General features: G+C 42.3%; 1 protein-coding gene across 5 annotated transcripts in view; it reads right to left on the bottom strand.

The window, feature by feature from the left end:
- The window catches only part of ATP8A1 (ATPase phospholipid transporting 8A1), a 263,767-nt gene that overhangs the window by 118,300 nt on the left and 124,819 nt on the right, over positions 1–20,648 (bottom strand). For all 5 annotated transcript variants that reach the window (XM_077279834.1, XM_077279833.1, XM_077279835.1 and 2 more), the window contains 4 exons: positions 20,138–20,303; positions 4,822–4,949; positions 1,801–1,878; positions 1,620–1,708 (listed from right to left, as the gene is read on the bottom strand). In XM_077279834.1, the coding sequence (XP_077135949.1) occupies positions 1,620–1,708; positions 1,801–1,878; positions 4,822–4,949; positions 20,138–20,303 (461 nt within the window). The remainder of the gene's footprint in view (positions 1–1,619; positions 1,709–1,800; positions 1,879–4,821; positions 4,950–20,137; positions 20,304–20,648) is intronic.

Here is a 20,648-nt window from a genome sequence, read left to right as displayed (position 1 = left end):
CTAATAGGCGCCCTGTACCTCAATGGCCACTCAACTTAAAAGCCACCATTTAATGGGAACCTGTTACTTTGAAAATGCTGTGCAATCTGTGGGCAGCTTGTTACAGGAGGAGAGGAGTACAATGACATCAAGATGTGGGAAGAGATTCAGTATAACGTAATTTATTTAAATCCCAGCTCTCTTGATGCTTAGGTGTCCAACAGGAGGTCCTAATCTGTAACAAGAGGTCCTAATCTGTAACGAGAGGTCCTAATCTGTAACGAGAGGTCCTAATCTGTAACGGGGGGTCCTAATCTGTAACGAGAGGTCCTAACCTGTAACGGGGGGTCCTAATCTGTAACGGGAGGTCCTAATCTGTAACGCGAGGTCCTAATCTGTAACGGGAGGTCCTAATCTGTAACGAGAGGTCCTAATCTGTAACGCGAGGTCCTAATCTGTAACGCGAGGTCCTAATCTGTAACGGGAGGTCCTAATCTGTAACGAGAGGTCCTAATCTGTAACGAGAGGTCCTAATCTGTAACGGGGGGTCCTAATCTGTAACGGGGGGTCCTAATCTGTAACGCGAGGTCCTAATCTGTAACGGGAGGTCCTAATCTGTAATGGGGGGTCCTAATCTGTAACGGGGGGTCCTAATCTGTAACGCGAGGTCCTAACCTGTAACGGGAGGTCCTAATCTGTAACGGGAGGTCCTAATCTGTAACGGGAGGTCCTAATCTGTAACGGGAGGTCCTAATCTGTAACGAGAGGTCCTAATCTGTAACGGGGGGTCCTAATCTGTAACGGGGGGTCCTAATCTGTAACGCGAGGTCCTAATCTGTAACGGGAGGTCCTAATCTGTAACGGGAGGTCCTAATCTGTAACGGGGGGTCCTAATCTGTAACGGGGGGTCCTAATCTGTAACGGGGGTCCTAATCTGTAATGGGGGGGTCCTAATCTGGAACAGGAAGTCATTCATGTACTCAAGTGTATACAAAGATTGCTGTCAATCACTAACTAGGACCGCCCATTGGACTCCAAAGTATAGAAAGAGCGAGGGTTAAAAAAAAAAAAAAAAAAACAGAGGCGTTATTGAATGTTTCCCACTTGGTGTGGAGCTGGATGATTTGATAAATACAGTGCACCAATGACAAGCTGAATGTACTTCAGAGCTGTAATCCCTATTCTGCAAACTTCAGGGCTTTAATCCCAATTCTGCAAACTTCAGAGCATGGCTTCCCGATTCAACATCTGCCCACGAGTTTGAGCCAGTTATTGGCATTTTGCAATTATGTATTAACGAGTTAAATGGAGTACACAAGAGACAACCCCTTGTATAAAGTGGCTGCTGGCATGATCGGCTAATTCTTATGGGTTCCGTTTCCAAAAACACCCAGAAACTAGGGTCATCTGGGAAAACCAGGGAGTCCGCCACTGTGGAGGAATCAGTCAGGGGTGCACTGTACACCTGATCACAAATGTGCCCCAAATCCATAGCTAAGTGAAGTACAATGCAAGTCAGGGGGCTGTGTAAATCCCATTTAATGCACTGTAGGAAAAAAAATCTGTGCAGGTGTTATGGGAAGAAGTGACTTTACAAAGCATCTTGTCACATTAACCATTTTCTAAGAATTTCTACTTACCCATAGGCAATTCCTGCGATGCTACACTTCTTGAATTGCATGACATTGCAGGTCAGAGTCCCAGTCTTATCGGAAAATATATATTTTACCTATAAATATATACGAAAAAAGGAAATTCGTGTCTGGAAAAAAATTTATATAAAGGGAAAGTTCCAAACGGACTGATTTTGGGTAGACGTACCTGCCCCAGTTCTTCATTGAGGTTGGATGTTCGGGCCATGGCGGAGGTATCTGTTGCTTCATAGTGCATGTCCATATCCTACAGGGAAGAACAGGACAAGGAGCGGACATTAACATAACATATCGAATGACCCTAATGCTTTCATATGTCGGAGGGATGAATGGACAGACAAGTTATAGGGGTGGTACAGGCTTACAAAGACATGACGGCTCTCATCCAAAACAGCACAACTGTCCACATGTGGTAATGCCGCTCATCTCCTGACAACCTGTCGACAGTTGTGGCGTACCGAGCACAGCGGTGACACAGGAATGGCAGCGGTCTGCTGGGTTTCCCCAGTCATTTGCTTTTGCTATTCTAATTCCTAATTGAATTAAAAAAAGGGAGTCTCCTTCCCCCCAGAACAACCAGCTTTAAAGAAAACAAAAACACAGACATGACCTTGCCCAGAGACTATAATGATATGTGTTTTATCCATGAAAAACAAGGGTAGAAGACGGACATGTGAATGGGACTTAAGTGAGGAAGACTTGGTTTCAGAAACTATTTCCACACAATGCCTTCTGCACATGCGCACTACAGATAAACACATTGTTATTGATATCTGTCCATAAATATGTAATCTCTAATTAAAGAGAATCTGCCACCAGGTTTTTTCTATCCCATTTGAGAGCAGCATGATGTAGGGACAGAGACCCTGATTCCGGCAATGTCTCACTTAGCTTACTATTGTGCTGTAGTCATCACAAAATCACAGTTTTCTCTGCTGCAGATTTAGCAGTGCTCTGAGTTCTGAGCTCTGTATAACCCCACCTCCATTACTGATTGGCAGCTTTCTTTGTACACACTGCATAGGCAGAAAGCTGTTAATCATTGGTGGGAGAGTGGTTGGACTACATGGCATGAGACACCTAGACCTCTAGTGAGAAGCTCTTAATGATATGATTTTATTGAAGCAGCAGCACAAAGCCGAGTAACTGATACATCACTCGAATCAGGGTCTCAGTCACTACATAATGCTGCTCACAGAAAAAACTTCTGACAGATTGCCTTTAAGACGGTCTTTAAATATGACATCATTTTCTAGTTTATATGGCAATTAGGATAAAGCAGGGACTTCTCTGATTCAGTCGTTCTCAAGCATTCATGTAGAAGACTCATGAGTGAGAAAGTTAGGAGAGAGTAAATTAAAAGGGTTGTCAGGGCAAAGCTATTTCATGACCAATCTATAGGATATTTGCAGATCGGTGAGGGTCCAACACCTGGCACCCCCACCAATCAGCTGTTTCTTCCTCCAGTGGCTGCCACAATACAGCTTCTATACAAAAGAACAGAACAGGAGTTGGGCAATTCAAAGCAGTTATATACACTCACCGGCCACTTTATTAGGTACACCTGTCCAACTTCTTGTTAACACTTAATTTCTAATCAGCCAATCACATGGCGGCAACTCAGTGCATTTAGGCATGTAGACATGGTCAAGACAATCTCCTGCAGTTCAAACCGAGCATCAGTATGGGGAAGAAAGGTGATTTGAGTGCCTTTGAACGTGGCATGGTTGTTGGTGCCAGAAGGGCTGGTCTGAGTATTTCAGAAACTGCTGATCTACTGGGATTTTCACGCACAACCATCTCTAGGGTTTACAGAGAATGGTCCGAAAAAGAAAAAAAATCCAGTGAGCGGCAGTTCTGTGGGCGGAAATGCCTTGTTGATGCCAGAGGTCAGAGGAGAATGGGCAGACTGGTTCGAGCTGATAGAAAGGCAACAGTGACTCAAATCGCCACCCGTTACAACCAAGGTAGGCCTAAGAGCATCTCTGAACGCACAGTGCGTCGAACTTTGAGGCAGATGGGCTACAGCAGCAGAAGACCACACCGGGTACCACTCCTTTCAGCTAAGAACAGGAAACTGAGGCTACAATTTGTACAAGCTCATCGAAATTGGACAGTAGAAGATTGGAAAAACGTTGCTTGGTCTGATGAGTCTCGATTTCTGCTGCGACATTCGGATGGTAGGGTCAGAATTTGGCGTAAACAACATGAAAGCATGGATCCATCCTGCCTTGTATGGAGCATCTTTGGGATGTGCAGCCGACAAATCTGCGGCAACTGTGTGATGCCATCATGTCAATATGGACCAAAATCTCTGAGGAATGCTTCCAGCACCTTGTTGAATCTATGCCATGAAGAATTGAGGCAGTTCTGAAGGCAAAAGGGGGTCCAACCCGTTACTAGCATGGTGTACCTAATAAAGTGGCCGGTGAGTGTGTGTATATATATGTATATATATGTATATATATGTATATATATGTATATATATATGTATATATATATATATATATATATATATATATATATATATATATATATATATATATATTTATATTTATTATATATACACACACATATATATATACACACACAAAATATATATAGATATATAGATAGATGAAAAAAAGAAAGACAGCGCAAAAAAAAATTGAAAAAAGGGCTTTAATGCCTGACTCAGGCATTAAAGCCCTTTTTTCATTTTTTTTTTTGTGCTGTCTTTCCTTTTTTCATCTATTGCCAAAGACCATTTCAACAGTGGTTGGGAAGACGCTGCACTACAGTTTGGTAATATAAGATGCTGTTCCGATTTTGAACATATATATATATATATATATATATATATATATATATATATATATATATATATATATATATATATATATATATATATATATATATATATATATATATATATATATATATATAGTGTGTATGTATATATATATATATATATATATATATATATATATATATATATATATATATATATATATATACACATATATATATACACATACATACATACAATTTTTATTATTATTATTTTTATTATTATACATTTCAGGGTCGTCCTAGTAAATTTGATGTCTGTAGATGGTAAATTTACATTATTAAATGGCATGCTAAAAACTCGCACAGCATATGTAAATAATCAGTACATAATGAGACACTAAACTGATCGCCGACTCACCCAGTTAATGAAATACGCTTGTATAAACTTCACCACTTCCAAAGTCACCAGCAGACTGATGGGTATGAGATTGTTGAACAGAATGATAAATGTTAAAAAATTCAGTCCAAAGTTGTTCGCTCCACCATCTGTTCAGTGATCACAGAGAAAGGGATAGGTTACAATTGCTTCCAGACAAGCGCCTCCAACAAAATAATGTGCCAAACATTACCCAGACGCGCGCCTACCGCCAATATTAACTCTTCGACGAGCGGGGTTTCTGCTTGGAAGCTTGTGTGGAATTGATCACACATTGCCCCCTTTGCAATATTTGGGGTAAAATCAACCACAACTTGCAAAATAAAACTATCTGCATGTTACAGTTATCGATTCATTACGATTTAGTAATGAAGATCCAGCACAATTTAGTAATGAAGATCCAGCAGATCTGGAGCAGCCAGACCCGTCCTATTAGTGCAGAAAGCCAAAGAGCAAGTGTGATCTCTGCGTTACACGGGAAGGTGCAAGTAACGCTCCTCCAGAACTAGCTATCTTTTCAGATTTTGCAGAGTTGCGACCCATTTATATGAGCCGATCACGTCAGGTAGTTTAATTCCATTTAGACGGGACTAGGAGAATTCTATGTAAAGAAAATTATTATTAATACAATTATTCTCTGTGCATACAATATCAAATTATCGGCAGCACGTCTCCTGTTTACACAGGACAATGTGCTGCCGAGGACGATTATTTTTTTACTGCCTTAAAAACCACCGCATCCAAAAGAATAAGCATTTGTCTAATTGGGTTCTAAGGGTGCCAACCCCAGTCCTGAAGTCCTAGCAGGGTGTTCCTGCTGTCTTTGAGGACCCTCATGTCCTGGAGCAATTATCATAGCCCACCCAGGAACCTGTATGAGCCATCCTAATCCTGATTTGATGTCAAGACTTGATCAGTGAAGCTGACAGATCTGAGCCGTCAACCATTTATTGCTTACAGGCAGCCACACAGTTTCTTGTGCGGGAAAGTATATGTGTGGCGGACATATAGTATACAGGAGATGGAGGCCTGGGGGCTTCAACGGGATCCACATGTGGCACCAAATGGGTAGAGCCAAATCAGAAGGCAGGTGGGTGCTCGCAAGGCTGGGGAGCACAGCCAAACAGGAAAAACAGAGGATAGCGGCACACCCCTGATGAAAAAATGGAAATAAACTTTATTCAGCCATATTAAAAACATGAAAAGCCTTAGGTGTTTCAAGGTGTGGATGCAAACACAGCAGCAAGGAAAAAAACCACACAAATCAATAAATCTAAAATAAATCCTTTCTTGAGTTCCTGCCCATCGGATATCTCGTGTCCAGCTTTAGAATCCAGAATACCTCCCTTGAAGTCAATAGTTTGTTTGTTTCCACCCAGAATAGGATTAAAAATCTTTTCAAATGCATAAAAAGCAAAATGTGTGACGTAACCGGTGAATATTCAGAAAGTGTGTGGAGGCACCGGAGTAAGCGGCATTTTTATTTTGAATATTGGCTAAATGTTTCTTAACATTTCGTGTCGTGCAACCAACATTTTGCATTTTGCACGACAAACAACAGATGCAATAGATTACATATTGTGTGTCAAGAGATCTAGGTTGTCTGCAAACCTGAATCTGATATCATGACGATTATAACCTCTATCAAACGTTCAGTGACAACATGAATATGAATATGAATATCCTGATTGCAGCATAAACGTTTGATTCTGTTAAACTCACCATGTGGGATCGCTTTAATAGTATGTTTCCAATGAGAGGAGGAAGAAAGTAGTAAGAGTTTCCTGAATTACCTTTTCTGCATGCCGAAGTATGTATCTTATGTGAAATGGAATCACCCGTTAACAATACATCCAAAAAAAGGAACTTTTGTGCCTACACCGCTGATCGTAAAAAATAAATTTAAATCAAATCCTTAGTATTAAGATACATATGACATTTTTCCAGATCTGCTGTAGAAGCCTGCCATATATAAAGATCAGTTTATCCACATATCTGCCAAACCAATATATCAGAAAAAGGATTAGAATAATTGAAAAGAAAAAGTTCCTCCCACCAAGCCATGTACAAAATTGCAAGCGAAGGTGAAAATTTCGAGCCCATAGGAGCACCAAGATTTTGTAAAAAACTAAATAAATAAAAAAATTTCAAAAATAAAAAAAATATATACAGGTCCTTCTCAAAAAATTAGCATATAGTGTTAAATTTCATTATTTACCATAATGTAATGATTACAATTAAACTTTCATATACTATAGATTCATTATCCACCAACTGAAATTTGTCAGGTCTTTTATTGTTTTAATACTGATGATTTTGGCATACAACTCCTGATAACCCAAAAAACCTGTCTCAATAAATTAGCATATTTCACCCGTCCAATCAAATAAAAGTGTTTTTTAATAACAAACAAAAAAACCATCAAATAATAATGTTCAGTTATGCACTCAATACTTGGTCGGGAATCCTTTGGCAGAAATGACTGCTTCAATGCGGCGTGGCATGGAGGCAATCAGCCTGTGACACTGCTGAGATGTTATGGAGGCCCAGGATGCTTCAATAGCGGCCTTAAGCTCATCCAGAGTGTTGGGTCTTGCGTCTCTCAACTTTCTCTTCACAATATCCCACAGATTCTCTATGGGGTTCAGGTCAGGAGAGTTGGCAGGCCAATTGAGCACAGTAATACCATGGTCAGTAAACCATTTACCAGTGGTTTTGGCACTGTGAGCAGGTGCCAGGTCGTGCTGAAAAATGAAATCTTCATCTCCATAAAGCATTTCAGCCGATGGAAGCATGAAGTGCTCCAAAATCTCCTGATAGCTAGCTGCATTGACCCTGCCCTTGATGAAACACAGTGGACCAACACCAGCAGCTGACATGGCACCCCACACCACTGACTGTGGGTACTTGACACTGGACTTCAGGCATTTTGGCATTTCCTTCTCCCCAGTCTTCCTCCAGACTCTGGCACCTTGATTTCCAAATGACATGCAAAATTTGCTTTCATCAGAAAAAAGTACTTGGGACCACTTAGCAACAGTCCAGTGCTGCTTCTCTGTAGCCCAGGTCAGGCGCTTCTGCCGCTGTTTATGGTTCAAAAGTGGCTTTACCTGGGGAATGCGGCACCTGTAGCCCATTTCCTGCACACGCCTGTGCACGGTGGCTCTGGATGTTTCCACACCAGACTCAGTCCACTGCTTCCTCAGGTTCCCCAAGGTCTGGAATCGGTCCTTCTCCACAATCTTCCTCAGGGTCCGGTCACCTCTTCTCGTTGTACAGCGATTTCTGCCACATTGTTTCCTTCCAACAGACTTACCATTGAGGTGCCTTGATACAGCACTCTGGGAACAGCCTATTTGTTGAGAAATTTCTTTCTGGGTCTTACCCTCTTGCTTGAGGGTGTAAATGATGGCCTTCTTGACATCTGTCAGGTCGCTAGTCTTACCCATGATGGGGGTTTTGAGTAATGAACCAGGCAGGGAGTTTTTAAAAGCCTCAAGTATCTTTTGCATGTGTTTAGAGTTAATTAGTTGATTCAGAAGATTAGGGTAATAGGTCGTTTAGAGAACCTTTTCTTGATATGCTAATTTATTGAGACAGGTTTTTTGGGTTATCAGGAGTTGTATGCCAAAATCATCAGTATTAAAACAATAAAAGACCTGACAAATTTCAGTTGGTGGATAATGAATCTATAATATATGAAAGTTTAATTGTAATCATTACATTATGGTAAATAATGAAATTTAACACTATATGCTAATTTTTTGAGAAGGACCTGTACTTGAGCAGATATGTGAGCGATCTGATAAATAAAGTGCAGAATAATCGCTGTAACGATCCAAATGATAACGGACAGCCTGAATAGCCAAAGAATGAGGGAGAGGTGAATAAAGATTCACTACGTCACATGTGAAAAAGCCATAATTTTCTTCCCAATACAGATCATTAAATGCCTGTCAAAATTGAAGACGTATCCTTAAGGTACCCTGGAATTCTGACAACCAATGGATACAAATGACTATCGACCAATGAACCCAAATTTTCGTTTAAAGATCCGATGCTAGATATAATAGGAGACACTTTGTGAATATTCACCAAGCAGACGTCACATTTTGCTTTTTATGCATTTGAAAAGATCCTGTTCGGGGTGGAAACAAAAACTATTGACTTCAAGGGAGGCATTCTGGATCCTAAAGCTGGACACGAGATATCCGATGGGCAGGAACTCAAGAAAGGATTTATTTTAGATTTATTGATTTGTGTTTTTGCTTTCCTTGCTGCTGTGTTTGCATCCACACCTTGTGCATATGTAATTATTTGTCATCTGTGATTGGTTGTTCAGTGATATTTATTCTGGCTGTGATTTTAATTGAATATCCTATAACTAAGGGTGCTGCGTGCACCTGAAACGCGTAAGGCTTTTCATGTTTTTAATATGGCTTGCTATGCCTGAGTAAAGTTGTCTTCATTTTTTCATCAGTGGTGTGCCGCTATCCTCTCGACATCTACTATATAATTGTCTAAGGGTCACTTCCATCTGTCTGTCCTTCTGTCTGTCTTTCTGTCACGGAGATTCATTGGTCGCGGCCTCTGTCATGGAATCCAAGTCGCTGATTGGTCGTGGCAAAACGCCCACGACCATTGCCACGACCAATCAGCGACGCGCACAGTCCGGAAGAAAATGGCCGCTCCTTACTCCCCGCACTCAGTGCCCGGCGCCCGCATACACCCCTCCGGTCACCACTCACACAGGGTTAATGCCGGCGGTAACGGACCGCGTTATGCTGCGGGTAACCCTGTGTGACCAAGTTTTTACTATTGACGCAGCCTATGCAGCGTCAATAGTAAAAACATCTAATGTTAAAAATAAAAAAAATTAAAAATCATTATATACTCACCTTCCGCCGCCTTTCCCGCTCCTCGCGATGCTCCGGCCGGTCCATGCAAGTGGCACGTTCCGGTGGCAAGGATGGTCTGGGAGAAGGACCTGCCATGACGTCACGGTCATGTGACCGCGACGGCATCACAAGTCCTGTGTGAAAAGGACCTGCCGCGACGTCACGGTCACGTGACCGCGATGTCACGGTCACGTGACCGCGACGTCATCACATCCTGGGACCGAAAGCTGCACCCCACACAAGCGACAGAACTACAACGCGCCTGCGGAAGGTGAGTATATGTTGGGCAATATAATACGTGGCTGGGCAATATACTACGTGGCTGGGCAATATACTACGTGGCTGGGCAATATACTACGTGGCTGGGCAATATACTTCGTGGCTCTGTGCTGTATACTACGTCACTTGGCAATATACTACGTCACTGGGCAATATACTACGTCGCTAGGCAATATACTACGTCGCTAGGCAATATACTACGTGACTGGGCAATATACTACGTCGCTTGGCAATATACTACGTGGCTGGGCAATATACTACGTGGCTGGGCAATATACTACGTGGCTGGGCAATATACTACGTGGCTGGGCAATATACTACGTGGCTGGGCAATATACTACGTGGCTCTGTGCTGTATACTACGTCACTTGGCAATATACTACGTCACTGGGCAATATACTACGTCGCTGGGCAATATACTACGTCGCTAGGCAATATACTACGTCGCTAGGCAATATACTACGTGGCTGGGCAATATACTACGTGGCTGGGCAATATACTACGTGGCTGGGCAATATACTACGTGGCTGGGCAATATACTACGTGGCTGGGCAATATACTACGTGGCTGGGCAATATACTACGTGGCTGGGCAATATACTACGTGGCTGGGCAATATACTACGTGGCTGGGCAATATACTACGTGGCTGGGCAATATACTACGTGGCTGGGCAATATACTACGTGGCTGGGCAATATACTACGTGGCTGGGCAATATACTACGTGGCTGGGCAATATACTACGTGGCTGGGCAATATACTACGTGGCTGGGCAATATACTACGTGGCTGGGCAATATACTACGTGGCTGGGCAATATACTACGTGGCTGGGCAATATACTACGTGGCTGGGCAATATACTACGTGGCTGGGCAATATACTACGTGGCTGGGCAATATACTACGTGGCTGGGCAATATACTACGTGGCTGGGCAATATACTACGTCACTGGGCAATATACTACATAACTGGGCAATATACTATGTGGGCTGGTCAATATACTACGTCACTGGGCAATACACTACGTGGACATACATATTCTAGAATACCCAATGCGTTAGATCTAGTATAGTATAGTAGACTAGTGGATACCGGCGTTGGATGAGCCAGTACATTTACATAGGCAGAGCGCAACCCATAAAAAACATTGAATAACTTTCTTCAAGTTAACGGTACTTGGCGAGTGTTTTAAGGCCCATTCACACCACTAATATCAGGTTCTGTACCCATTTAGCGTGCGTATATATTGGCAGCACATTTGCCTGTGTAAATATCGGATGTGCTGCCTACAACATACATGTGTATGGGGACAGACCATTATATTAAGGCTATGTGCACAAGTTGCGGATTGTATGTGTTTTTGACACGAAAACGCATACACAACACAGCCCATGGAATTCAATGGGATTCCGCAATGCAGTGCTAATGCTGCGTATTTTTCCACGGCGGAATCGCATCGCGGAAAAATCCGCAGCATGCTCATTCTTTGTGCAGAATCGCGGCGATTCCGCACACATAGGAATGCATTGATCCGCTTACTTTCCGCATAGGGCTATGTCCATCATGCGCAGAGTGAGCAGATCATGTGCAGTTGGTACCCAGGTGTGGAGGAGAGGAGACTCTCCTCCAGGCCCTGGGAACCATACACCTGTATGTATGGATACACTAACTAACTAACTATATATATATATATATATATGTATATATATACACACAGTGCCTACAAGTAGTATTCAACCCCCTGCAGATTTAGCAGGTTTACACATTTGGAATTAACTTGGCATTGTGACATTTGGACTGTAGATCAGCCTGGAAGTGTGAAATGCACTGCAGCAAAAAAGAATGTTATTTCTTTGTTTATTTTTTTTTTAAATTGTGAAAGTCTTTTCAGAGGGTCATTTATTATTCAACCCCTCAACCCACCAGAATTCTGTTTGGTTCCCCTAAAGTATTAAGAAGTAGTTCAGGCACAAAGAACAATGAGCTTCACATGTTTGGATTAATTATCTCTTTTTCCAGCCTTTTCTGACTATTTAAGACCCTCCCCAAACTTGTGAACAGCACTCAAACATGGTCAACATGGGAAAGACAAAGGAGCATTCCAAGGCCATCAGAGACAAGATCGTGGAGGGTCACAAGGCTGGCAAGGGGTACAAAACCCTTTCCAAGGAGTTGGGCCTACCTGTCTCCACTGTTGGGAGCATCATCCGGAAGTGGAAGGCTTATGGAACTACTGTTAGCCTTCCATGGCCTGGACAGCCTTTGAAAGTTTCCTCCCGTGCCGAGGCCAGGCTTGTCCGAAGAGTCAAGGCTAACCCAAGGACAACAAGGAAGGAGCTCCGGGAAGATCTCATGGCAGTGGGGACATTGGTTTCAGTCAATACCATAAGTAACGTACTCCACCGCAATGGTCTCCGTTCCAGACGAGCCCGTAAGGTACCTTTACTTTCAAAGCGTCATGTCAAGGCTCGTCTACAGTTTGCTCATGATCACTTGGAGGACTCTGAGACTGACTGGTTCAAGGTTCTCTGGTCTGATGAGACCAAGATCGAGATCTTTGGTGCCAACCACACACGTGACGTTTGGAGACTGGATGGCACTGCATACGACCCCAAGAATACCATCCCTACAGTCAAGCATGGTGGTGGCAGCATCATGCTGTGGGGCTGTTTCTCAGCCAAGGGGCCTGGCCATCTGGTCCGCATCCATGGGAAGACGGATAGCACGGCCTACCTGGAGATTTTGGCCAAGAACCTCCGCTCCTCCATCAAGGATCTTAAGATGGGTCGTCATTTCATCTTCCAACAAGACAACGACCCAAAGCACACAGCCAAGAAAACCAAGGCCTGGTTCAAGAGGCAAAAAATCAAGGTGTTGCAGTGGCCTAGTCAGTCTCCTGACCTTAACCCAATTGAAAACTTGTGGAAGGAGCTCAAGATTAAAGTCCACATGAGACACCCAAAGAACCTAGATAACTTGGAGAAGATCTGCATGGAGGAGTGGGCCAAGATAACTCCAGAGACCTGTGCCGGCCTGATCAGGTCTTATAAAAGACGATTATTAGCTTTAATTGCAAACAAAGGTTATTCCACAAAATATTAAACCTAGGGGTTGAATAATAATTGACCCACACTTTTATGTTTAAAATTTATAAAAATTTAACTGCGCAACAAAACTTTTTGGTTTGTAAGATTTATGCATCTGGTAATAAATCCTGCTCTTGTTTGAAGTTTGAAGGCTCTAACTTATTTGCATCTTATTAAACCTGCTAAATCTGCAGGGGGTTGAATACTACTTGTAGGCACTGATTATATATATATATATATATATTAAAATAAATAATAGTTATATTCTCACCTTCCGGCGGCCCCCGCAGCCTTCCGGCTCCTCATGATGCTTCCGTTCCCCATGATGCTTTGCGACAATGACCTGTGATGATGTGCAGTCTCACGTGATGCTACATCTTCTGGGGTCACTGTTGCGAGGCATCATTGGGAACGGGAGCATCGCAAGGAGCAGGAAGGCTGCGGGGGCCGCCGGAAGGTGGGAATATCATGATTTTTTTTTATTATTATTTTTAACATTATATCTTTTTACTATTGATGCTGCATAGGCAGCATCAATGGTAAAAAGTTGGAAAACGCTAGCATCCTGCAAGCTAATGTTCATTCTGCAACCTAGTGTTTAGCGGGAATACGCATGCCAATGCATGCGTTATACCCGCGGCAGGGAGTTGCAGAATTGCCGTGGAAATTTCTGCTGCAATTCTGCAATGTGTGCACATAGCCTAAAGGTGCGTTTTGTATGTAAGACTCGCTGGGCCCCAGCACTCACACATACAGGTGCTTCTCACAAAATTAGAATATCATCAAAAATTGATTGTGGAAACTTCACACTAGACCTGGGAAATCAAGGTCCCAGAGTCTGGAGGAAGAGTGGAGAGACCACAATCCAAGCTGATTGAGGTCTAGTGTGAAGTTTCCACAATCAGTGATGGTTTGGGGAGTCATGTCATCTGCTGGTGTAGGTCCGCTGTGTTTTATCAAGACCAAAGTAAGCTCAGCCGTCTACCAGACATTTTAGAGCACTTCATGCTTCCCTCTGCCGACAAGCTTTTAGGAGATGGAAATTTCATTCTCCAGCAGGACTTGGCACCTGTCCACACTGCCAAAAGTACCAATACCTGGTGTAAAAACAACAGTATCACTGTGCTTGATTGGCCTGCAAACTCGTCTGACCTTAACCCCGTAGAGAATATATGGGGTATTGTCAAGAAGATGAGAGACACCAGAGGGGTCCTCCGAGTATTTTTTAGTGCTTGGAGTTTTCGTTTTTCTTGCCGCAGCTGAATGATTTACATCTGTTAACCAGCAAAAGTACATGTGGGGATTCCCTAGCAACCAGGCAACCCCCACATGTACTTATGCTGGCTAACAGATGTAAATCATTCAGCTGCGGCAAGAAAAACGAAAACTCCGAGCACTAAAAAAATACTTGGAGGACCCTTGAGCATGCTCGAGAAATCTCAAGTAATGAGTATATTCGCTCATCACTAATCAGGGTCGTTTGGATGTTTTGGGTTGTCATTATGATTTAAAATGAGAAACCCCAGTAGTTTGACAATAAAAGGCTTCACCCAACCACTATCCACGAGTGGAGAAAAAGTTTTGGCGTTATCATTCATATTCTCTGAAAAAAAGGCCAAGAAAGCAAAAATTCTGCCAGGGTATGTAAACTTTTGCGCATAACTGTCAATTCCAGTAGGCCAACATTTCGGATTTTAAAATCATTTTTCAAGCTGGTGTTATAAAGTATTCTAATTTACTGAGATAATGTTAGCCCTCCCCCGTCAATAATAAGAAATTATAGGGGGCGTCCCATGGCCTCACAAGCCCTGAATAATATTTTAATTGTTATTTTAATTATATTTATTAAAATGGCTTAAGTAAGCTTTGGCTGTTTATCTGCCAGAAGCAAGGTTTTTCTGGTTAGCAACAGTGTTTTTGGCGCTCAAAAGGAGCATTTTGATTGGATAACGCTGGTTGGCGGGCTTTTAGAGAATCTATATAAAGCCCTGCAATTTGAATTTCACCTCAGCCGTCGGTGAAACGAAGGAACAGAAGATCCTGCATAGAAATGGAAGCCCTGTTTCAGCAACTACTTGCAAGAGCCGGTAAAGAAGATGGGATAGAATGGTTAAAACGATGTTTGGCCACTAACTCCCTACCTACAACTTCGGAGGATGTTTCAAATCCTCCGGTGACGAGCCCCCGCGAACAGCTGTCCGCTCCTGAAGAAAACATGGCGGTAATACCGCCTAGCCGTTCCAGAAGGAAGACGCCGCAGAGGTGCCTGTCACCGCCCCTTCCGCTGCAGGGTTCCATAGACCGGGTACCGGATGTCCGGAAGAGACCACGCCGCTCGGCTGCTAGCAAGTCTCGGAGCCCGGTACGTGAGGCTTGGAGTCAGGATCGGGCGGCTCCAGGTACCTCGGGCTTATCCGCCGGGAGGTCCGTTAGCAGCCGTAAAAGCGCTGCGGCGGCATCCTCTCGCCGGGAACCGGCGGCTGCGTCAGCAAGTGTGCCTGGCGTCCAAAAAACAACGCCGAGGCGCTGCACTCAGGCAGATGAAGAGTCAGAAGAGGAACGCACTGAACCAACGCTTGAAGACTCTCAGCTGCGTTCGCCTGCTGTGCAAGGCTCGAGCGCTGGCTTCACAGAGGACCAGACAAGAAGAAAAGGACCTTCAAAAAAGGGTGAGATAAGCAATGTACCCCTGTCTGTTCATCCCACTCAACTTAGGGATATGATTAAGAGTGTTTTGTGTGAGTCACTGGGGGAGCCTTTTATTACCAATGCCATGTCTGCCTCACATAATAGTCCTGAGGTTATTTAAGTTCCTCACAACACTTATAAAGAGGCGTTAACATGTGAGGTAACACCTTTAGGATTCCACTTGAGCTCAGGGGTTAAAGAGCTCATTTTGAATAATGAATATGTGGACTTATTCTCTCTACTTCCCCGTAAAGAACATTCATTAAGATCTGAAAAAGACACAAAAATGGAGGATGAATCTAAGCGTGCCCCTTTAAGATCATTTAATAATTGGCTACAAGCATTTTGTATTTATTCAGCTGTGTTGGGAGAAAAGTCTCCCAATCTTTGCAGTAAGCTGTTTCAGCACGTAGATATTATTTTAGAGGCCTTTCGCAATTTTGGGGGCACTGCATGGCTACACTATGACGAAGCGTTTAGGCAGAAATTAGCAGTTCACCCCAATATTTCTTGGGGCGTTAAAGACGTAGGGTTGTGGATTAACCTCATGCTTCCACAAAGACAGCACCCTATCAAACAAGCAGTTTCTGTTTTTCAAAGGAAAGGGGTATGTTTCGCATTTAATGAGAACTCATGCAAATGGGGCAATTCTTGCAGGTTTCGACATGAATGCTCCTTTTGCGGGAACCAACACCCTGGGTCCAAGTGCTTCCGTAAACAGACATCTCAGTCAGCTGCCAGAGAGGCAGTTCCAAAAAGCTCAGACTCCGGTGAGACTATCAGAAATGCTATGGTGGTTAAACATATACCCAAATCAAGCGACCAGTAAGTTAATTTTCGACGGTTTTTGCTACGGTTTTGAAGTTCCACAATTCAAAGGCCCAGGGTGTGTGGTAGTAAGGAATTTATTATCTCTAAATTTGCATCAAGAAGTGGCTAGGAAGAAAATTTTGGAAGAATTGAGTTTGGGTAGAATCGCGGGCCCCTTTTCTTCCCCCCCGTTCAAGAATTTTCGAATCTCTCCTCTAGGGATCGTGCCAAAAAAAGAAAGTGGCAGTTTTCGTATGATTCATCATTTATCATACCCTCCAGGTTCCTCATTGAATGATGAAGTGGACAAATCCCTTTGTTTGGTTTCCTACTCTTCTTTCGATTCGGCGATTGAGCTTCTTAAAAAATTTGGTAGATTTTCACTTATGGCTAAGTCAGACTTCAAGTCTGCCTTCCGCTTACTTCCGGTTCACCCCTCAGGATTCAATTCTTTGGGTTTCTGCTTTGATGATCAATTTTTCTTTGATATGTGTTTACCTATGGGTTTTTCACTATCATGCTTTTACTTCGAAAGTTTTTCTACTTTTCTTCACTGGGTAGTTGAATCCAACTCTCATCAGGCTGGGATACTTCACTACCTTGACGATTTTCTTTTTGTCGGCCCTTCTTTTTCCAATTCGTGTCAGGTCACTTTAGATTGTTTCATAGCCATCTGCAAAAAATTTGGGGTTCCCCTAGCCCAAGAAAAAACATTCTTACCCGCGAATGTGATTGAATTCCTTGGTATTACACTCGACTCAATAAAAATGGAATGTAGGCTCCCAGATGATAAAATTTCAAAATTATTCAAAGCTTTGGATAAATTCCTGGCTAAAAAGAAGATAACTCTGAAAGACATGCAATCCCTATTGGGCCTATTAAACTTCGCTTTACGTGTGATCCCGATGGGTAGAATTTTTTCTAGGCGACTTTATAACTCCACGATAGGGATTTCATCTCCAGAATCGCATATTAGAATATCAGCAGATTTGAAGGAGGACGCTAGAATTTGGCGTTCATTTTTGGAAGGCTTCAATGGTAAAGCTTGCTGGCAATCTGATTTTGTTTTAGCAGATACCCTTAAATTTTCTTTTTCTTTTGACGCCAAGTTTGGCATGGGGATCCTATTTTCCCCTCATTGGGTGTCTCTTGTATGGCCAGAAGATTTTATCAACAATAATTTAGTCGGTAATTCCATGTTAATGGAACTTTTTTGTATTTATTTAGGCCTATATTTATGGGGTCACCTAATGAGTAATAATAGGATTTTAATTCTATCTAACAATGAAGGTGTTCTGTTAGGGATCAACACACTCTCTTCTAAGAACTTGTGGGCGATGAAAATCCTTAGGCAAGTCGTATTGCTATGCCTAAAGAGAAATATTTGGCTAAAAGCGAAAGTTGGAAAAAATGGTCTAGAGTCAATTTCGGATTCTCTGTGCTATCAAAAATGGGATATTTTTCGCCAACAGGTACCTACAGCAGACTTGGATCCAACACCATGCCCACAGGAGCTTTGGGACTTGATTTTGAGTTAATTCCTCACTTCATCGAAAATTCGTTGTCAGCGCGATCATGGGCTGAGTATTCAGCCGCATGGCAGCAATGGATTAAATTTTGTGAGTTGAACTGTTTTGAGTACAATCGCTCCAGTCCCATTCCTGGTTTGAAATTCGCTGAATTTTTGTGTAAAAAAGGTTTGTCTTACTCGGCAGTCGCGAAATCCTTATCAGGGGTGTCATTTTTTCTAAAATTATTCGGTGAGGTCCCACTGACGGGTTTGTTTCCTATCAAACAGTTTTTGAAGGGGTTTAGACGTACCAATTTCAAACCAGACGATAGACGCCCGATTTCCCTTCCGCTTCTAAGGGATCTATGTTTATCCCTTCAGAACGTTTGTTCCAATTATTTTGAGGCAGCTTTACTTTCTTCGGCATTTTCATTAGCCTTTTTCGGTGCTCTACGAGTCGGTGAAATTGTTTCAACAAAGAAAGGCATTGTATCTGGTTTATTGTTTTCAGACGTTTCGGTTCTGGACTCTCATTTAATTTTATTTATAAGGAGATCCAAAACTGACCAGTTGGGCAGGGGTTTCAGATTGAAACTTGATGCTATGTCGGGCAAAAATTTTTGCCCTGTCAAAAATCTTAAAGATTGGTTAAAGGTTAGGCCTAATATTACAGGTCCTTTGTTTGTTCACTCTGATGGTAGTCCAACAACTATCTTTCAGTTCAATGCAGTTTTAAAAAAGTGTCTAAAAGCTTTAAATAAAGATCATTTAAGAATTACCTCCCACTCATTCCGCATAGGTGCGGCGACAGAGGCGTCTAGGGCGGGTTTACAGGATTCTCAAATTATGCGTTTGGGAAGATGGGAATCGGGACGGTTCAGGCTGTATGTAAGGCATGAATTATATGATAATCAAATTTGATTTTATTTCAGGTTCCAAGATTATTTGGATAATTGGACACTCATATGTTTTTTGGGCTCAGAAGAGAGCTAGGCTTCGCTTTTATTCTGAGAATCTTTCTTTCAACCAGGATATTGCTCAAGTTTTTTGGCATAGCGCAAGAGGGATGTCATGGTATAACCTTCATACAGAGTTTAAAAAATGTTTTGCTAAATTTCCTCATCCAGATTTAGTAATTTTTCATGTAGGAGGGAATGATATTGGAAAAAACAAAACTTTGGAACTTTTAGCTCTTTTTAGATCGGATTTGGTTCATTTTAAGCAGTTTTCTCCTGGTTCCGATTTTGTTTTTTCGGAAATCATTCCTAGGTTGCTATGGAACACTGTTGAATTGTCCTTCATAGAAAAAATCCGAAAACGAGTTAACCGAACAATGTCGAAATTTCTCCCTATATTGAATGGTTTCTCTTTTAGACACGAAGACTTGGAAGGTTTTTTACCAGGTCTTTATGGTCATGATTCGGTCCACCTTTCAGATATTGGTTTGGACATTTTTAACCTGAACCTTCAAACGATGGTAGAAAAATGGCTGTGTCTTAGTGGAGGGGCCAGGTTTCTTTGAAACATGGCGCGTGGATAATCGCCCTTTCGGGTGGATTGGTTATGGTGATGTGGTAAACATCAGGTTAATTTATGAGTTTAAATTTAAAGATCAAAATAGATGTTATGGATTCTTTGAGTAACTCTAAAATAAATAACACGGCCATTTTTTCCCATACTTTGGTGTCAAGTGTCATTTATTGTATGAATGGGCTTTGTGTGGCCATGACTTTTGGGTTTTCATTGGCTGTAAGCCATAATCATCAACATTAACAGTAAAACACGTAAAATAGATCATTCTGTTTGTAATTACTCTATATAATATACGAGTTTCACTTTTTGTATTGAAGAACAGAAATAAATTAACTTTTTGACGATATTCTAATTCAGTGAGAAGCAGCTGTATGTCCGAGTACGTCTATGCCTATTACAGCCGCGGTTTGTCACGTCTCGAACATTTACTTTTTGCTCATTTTAGCAGCTTCTCATCTACAGTTATTTCAAGAAACAGAATTTTTTTTCTCTTACAATTCAGACGGAGATACCAGTCTTTCTGTTCATGTCTGGAGTTCCAGATGGAAGAGCCGATGGAGCAAACTAAGGAGATTGTGATGAGGGTCCCGAACAGGAGCAGGATCTGGATGTTGGTTATACGCTCCACATTGGACAACTTCAGGGGAGGGCGGGTTGAATTCTACATCGATAGATAAAATGGAGGATATTCAACTAAATCGCTTTAAACAATAACACAGTGGGTTATAACACTGTATTTAATGACTTTGTTATACATAGGATTTACAGATGTAGCAAAGGTTTCCCAGACACTGCAGCTAAGCTCCTACTGCAGTGAACGGGAGCTGAACTATAGTTCCGGAGAGCGGCCACAATATAGTAAGTTGCTAAAAGCGTATTGTGTGCAGGTGCCGACCTCCCATCTCATACTGAAGACCTACCATAAAGAAAGACCATCACTACCCAAGTCCTGGACAAGCCCCTCAAAGTGACAGTGCCAATGCTTTGTGCTCTGTTAACTGTCAGG

This window comes from Ranitomeya variabilis, chromosome 1 (assembly GCF_051348905.1).
Source record: "Ranitomeya variabilis isolate aRanVar5 chromosome 1, aRanVar5.hap1, whole genome shotgun sequence".
NCBI classification, from domain to species: domain Eukaryota; kingdom Metazoa; phylum Chordata; class Amphibia; order Anura; family Dendrobatidae; genus Ranitomeya; species Ranitomeya variabilis.
The sequence above is the reverse complement of the archived record's forward strand: the minus strand, read 5'-3'. Positions and strand labels throughout refer to the sequence as shown.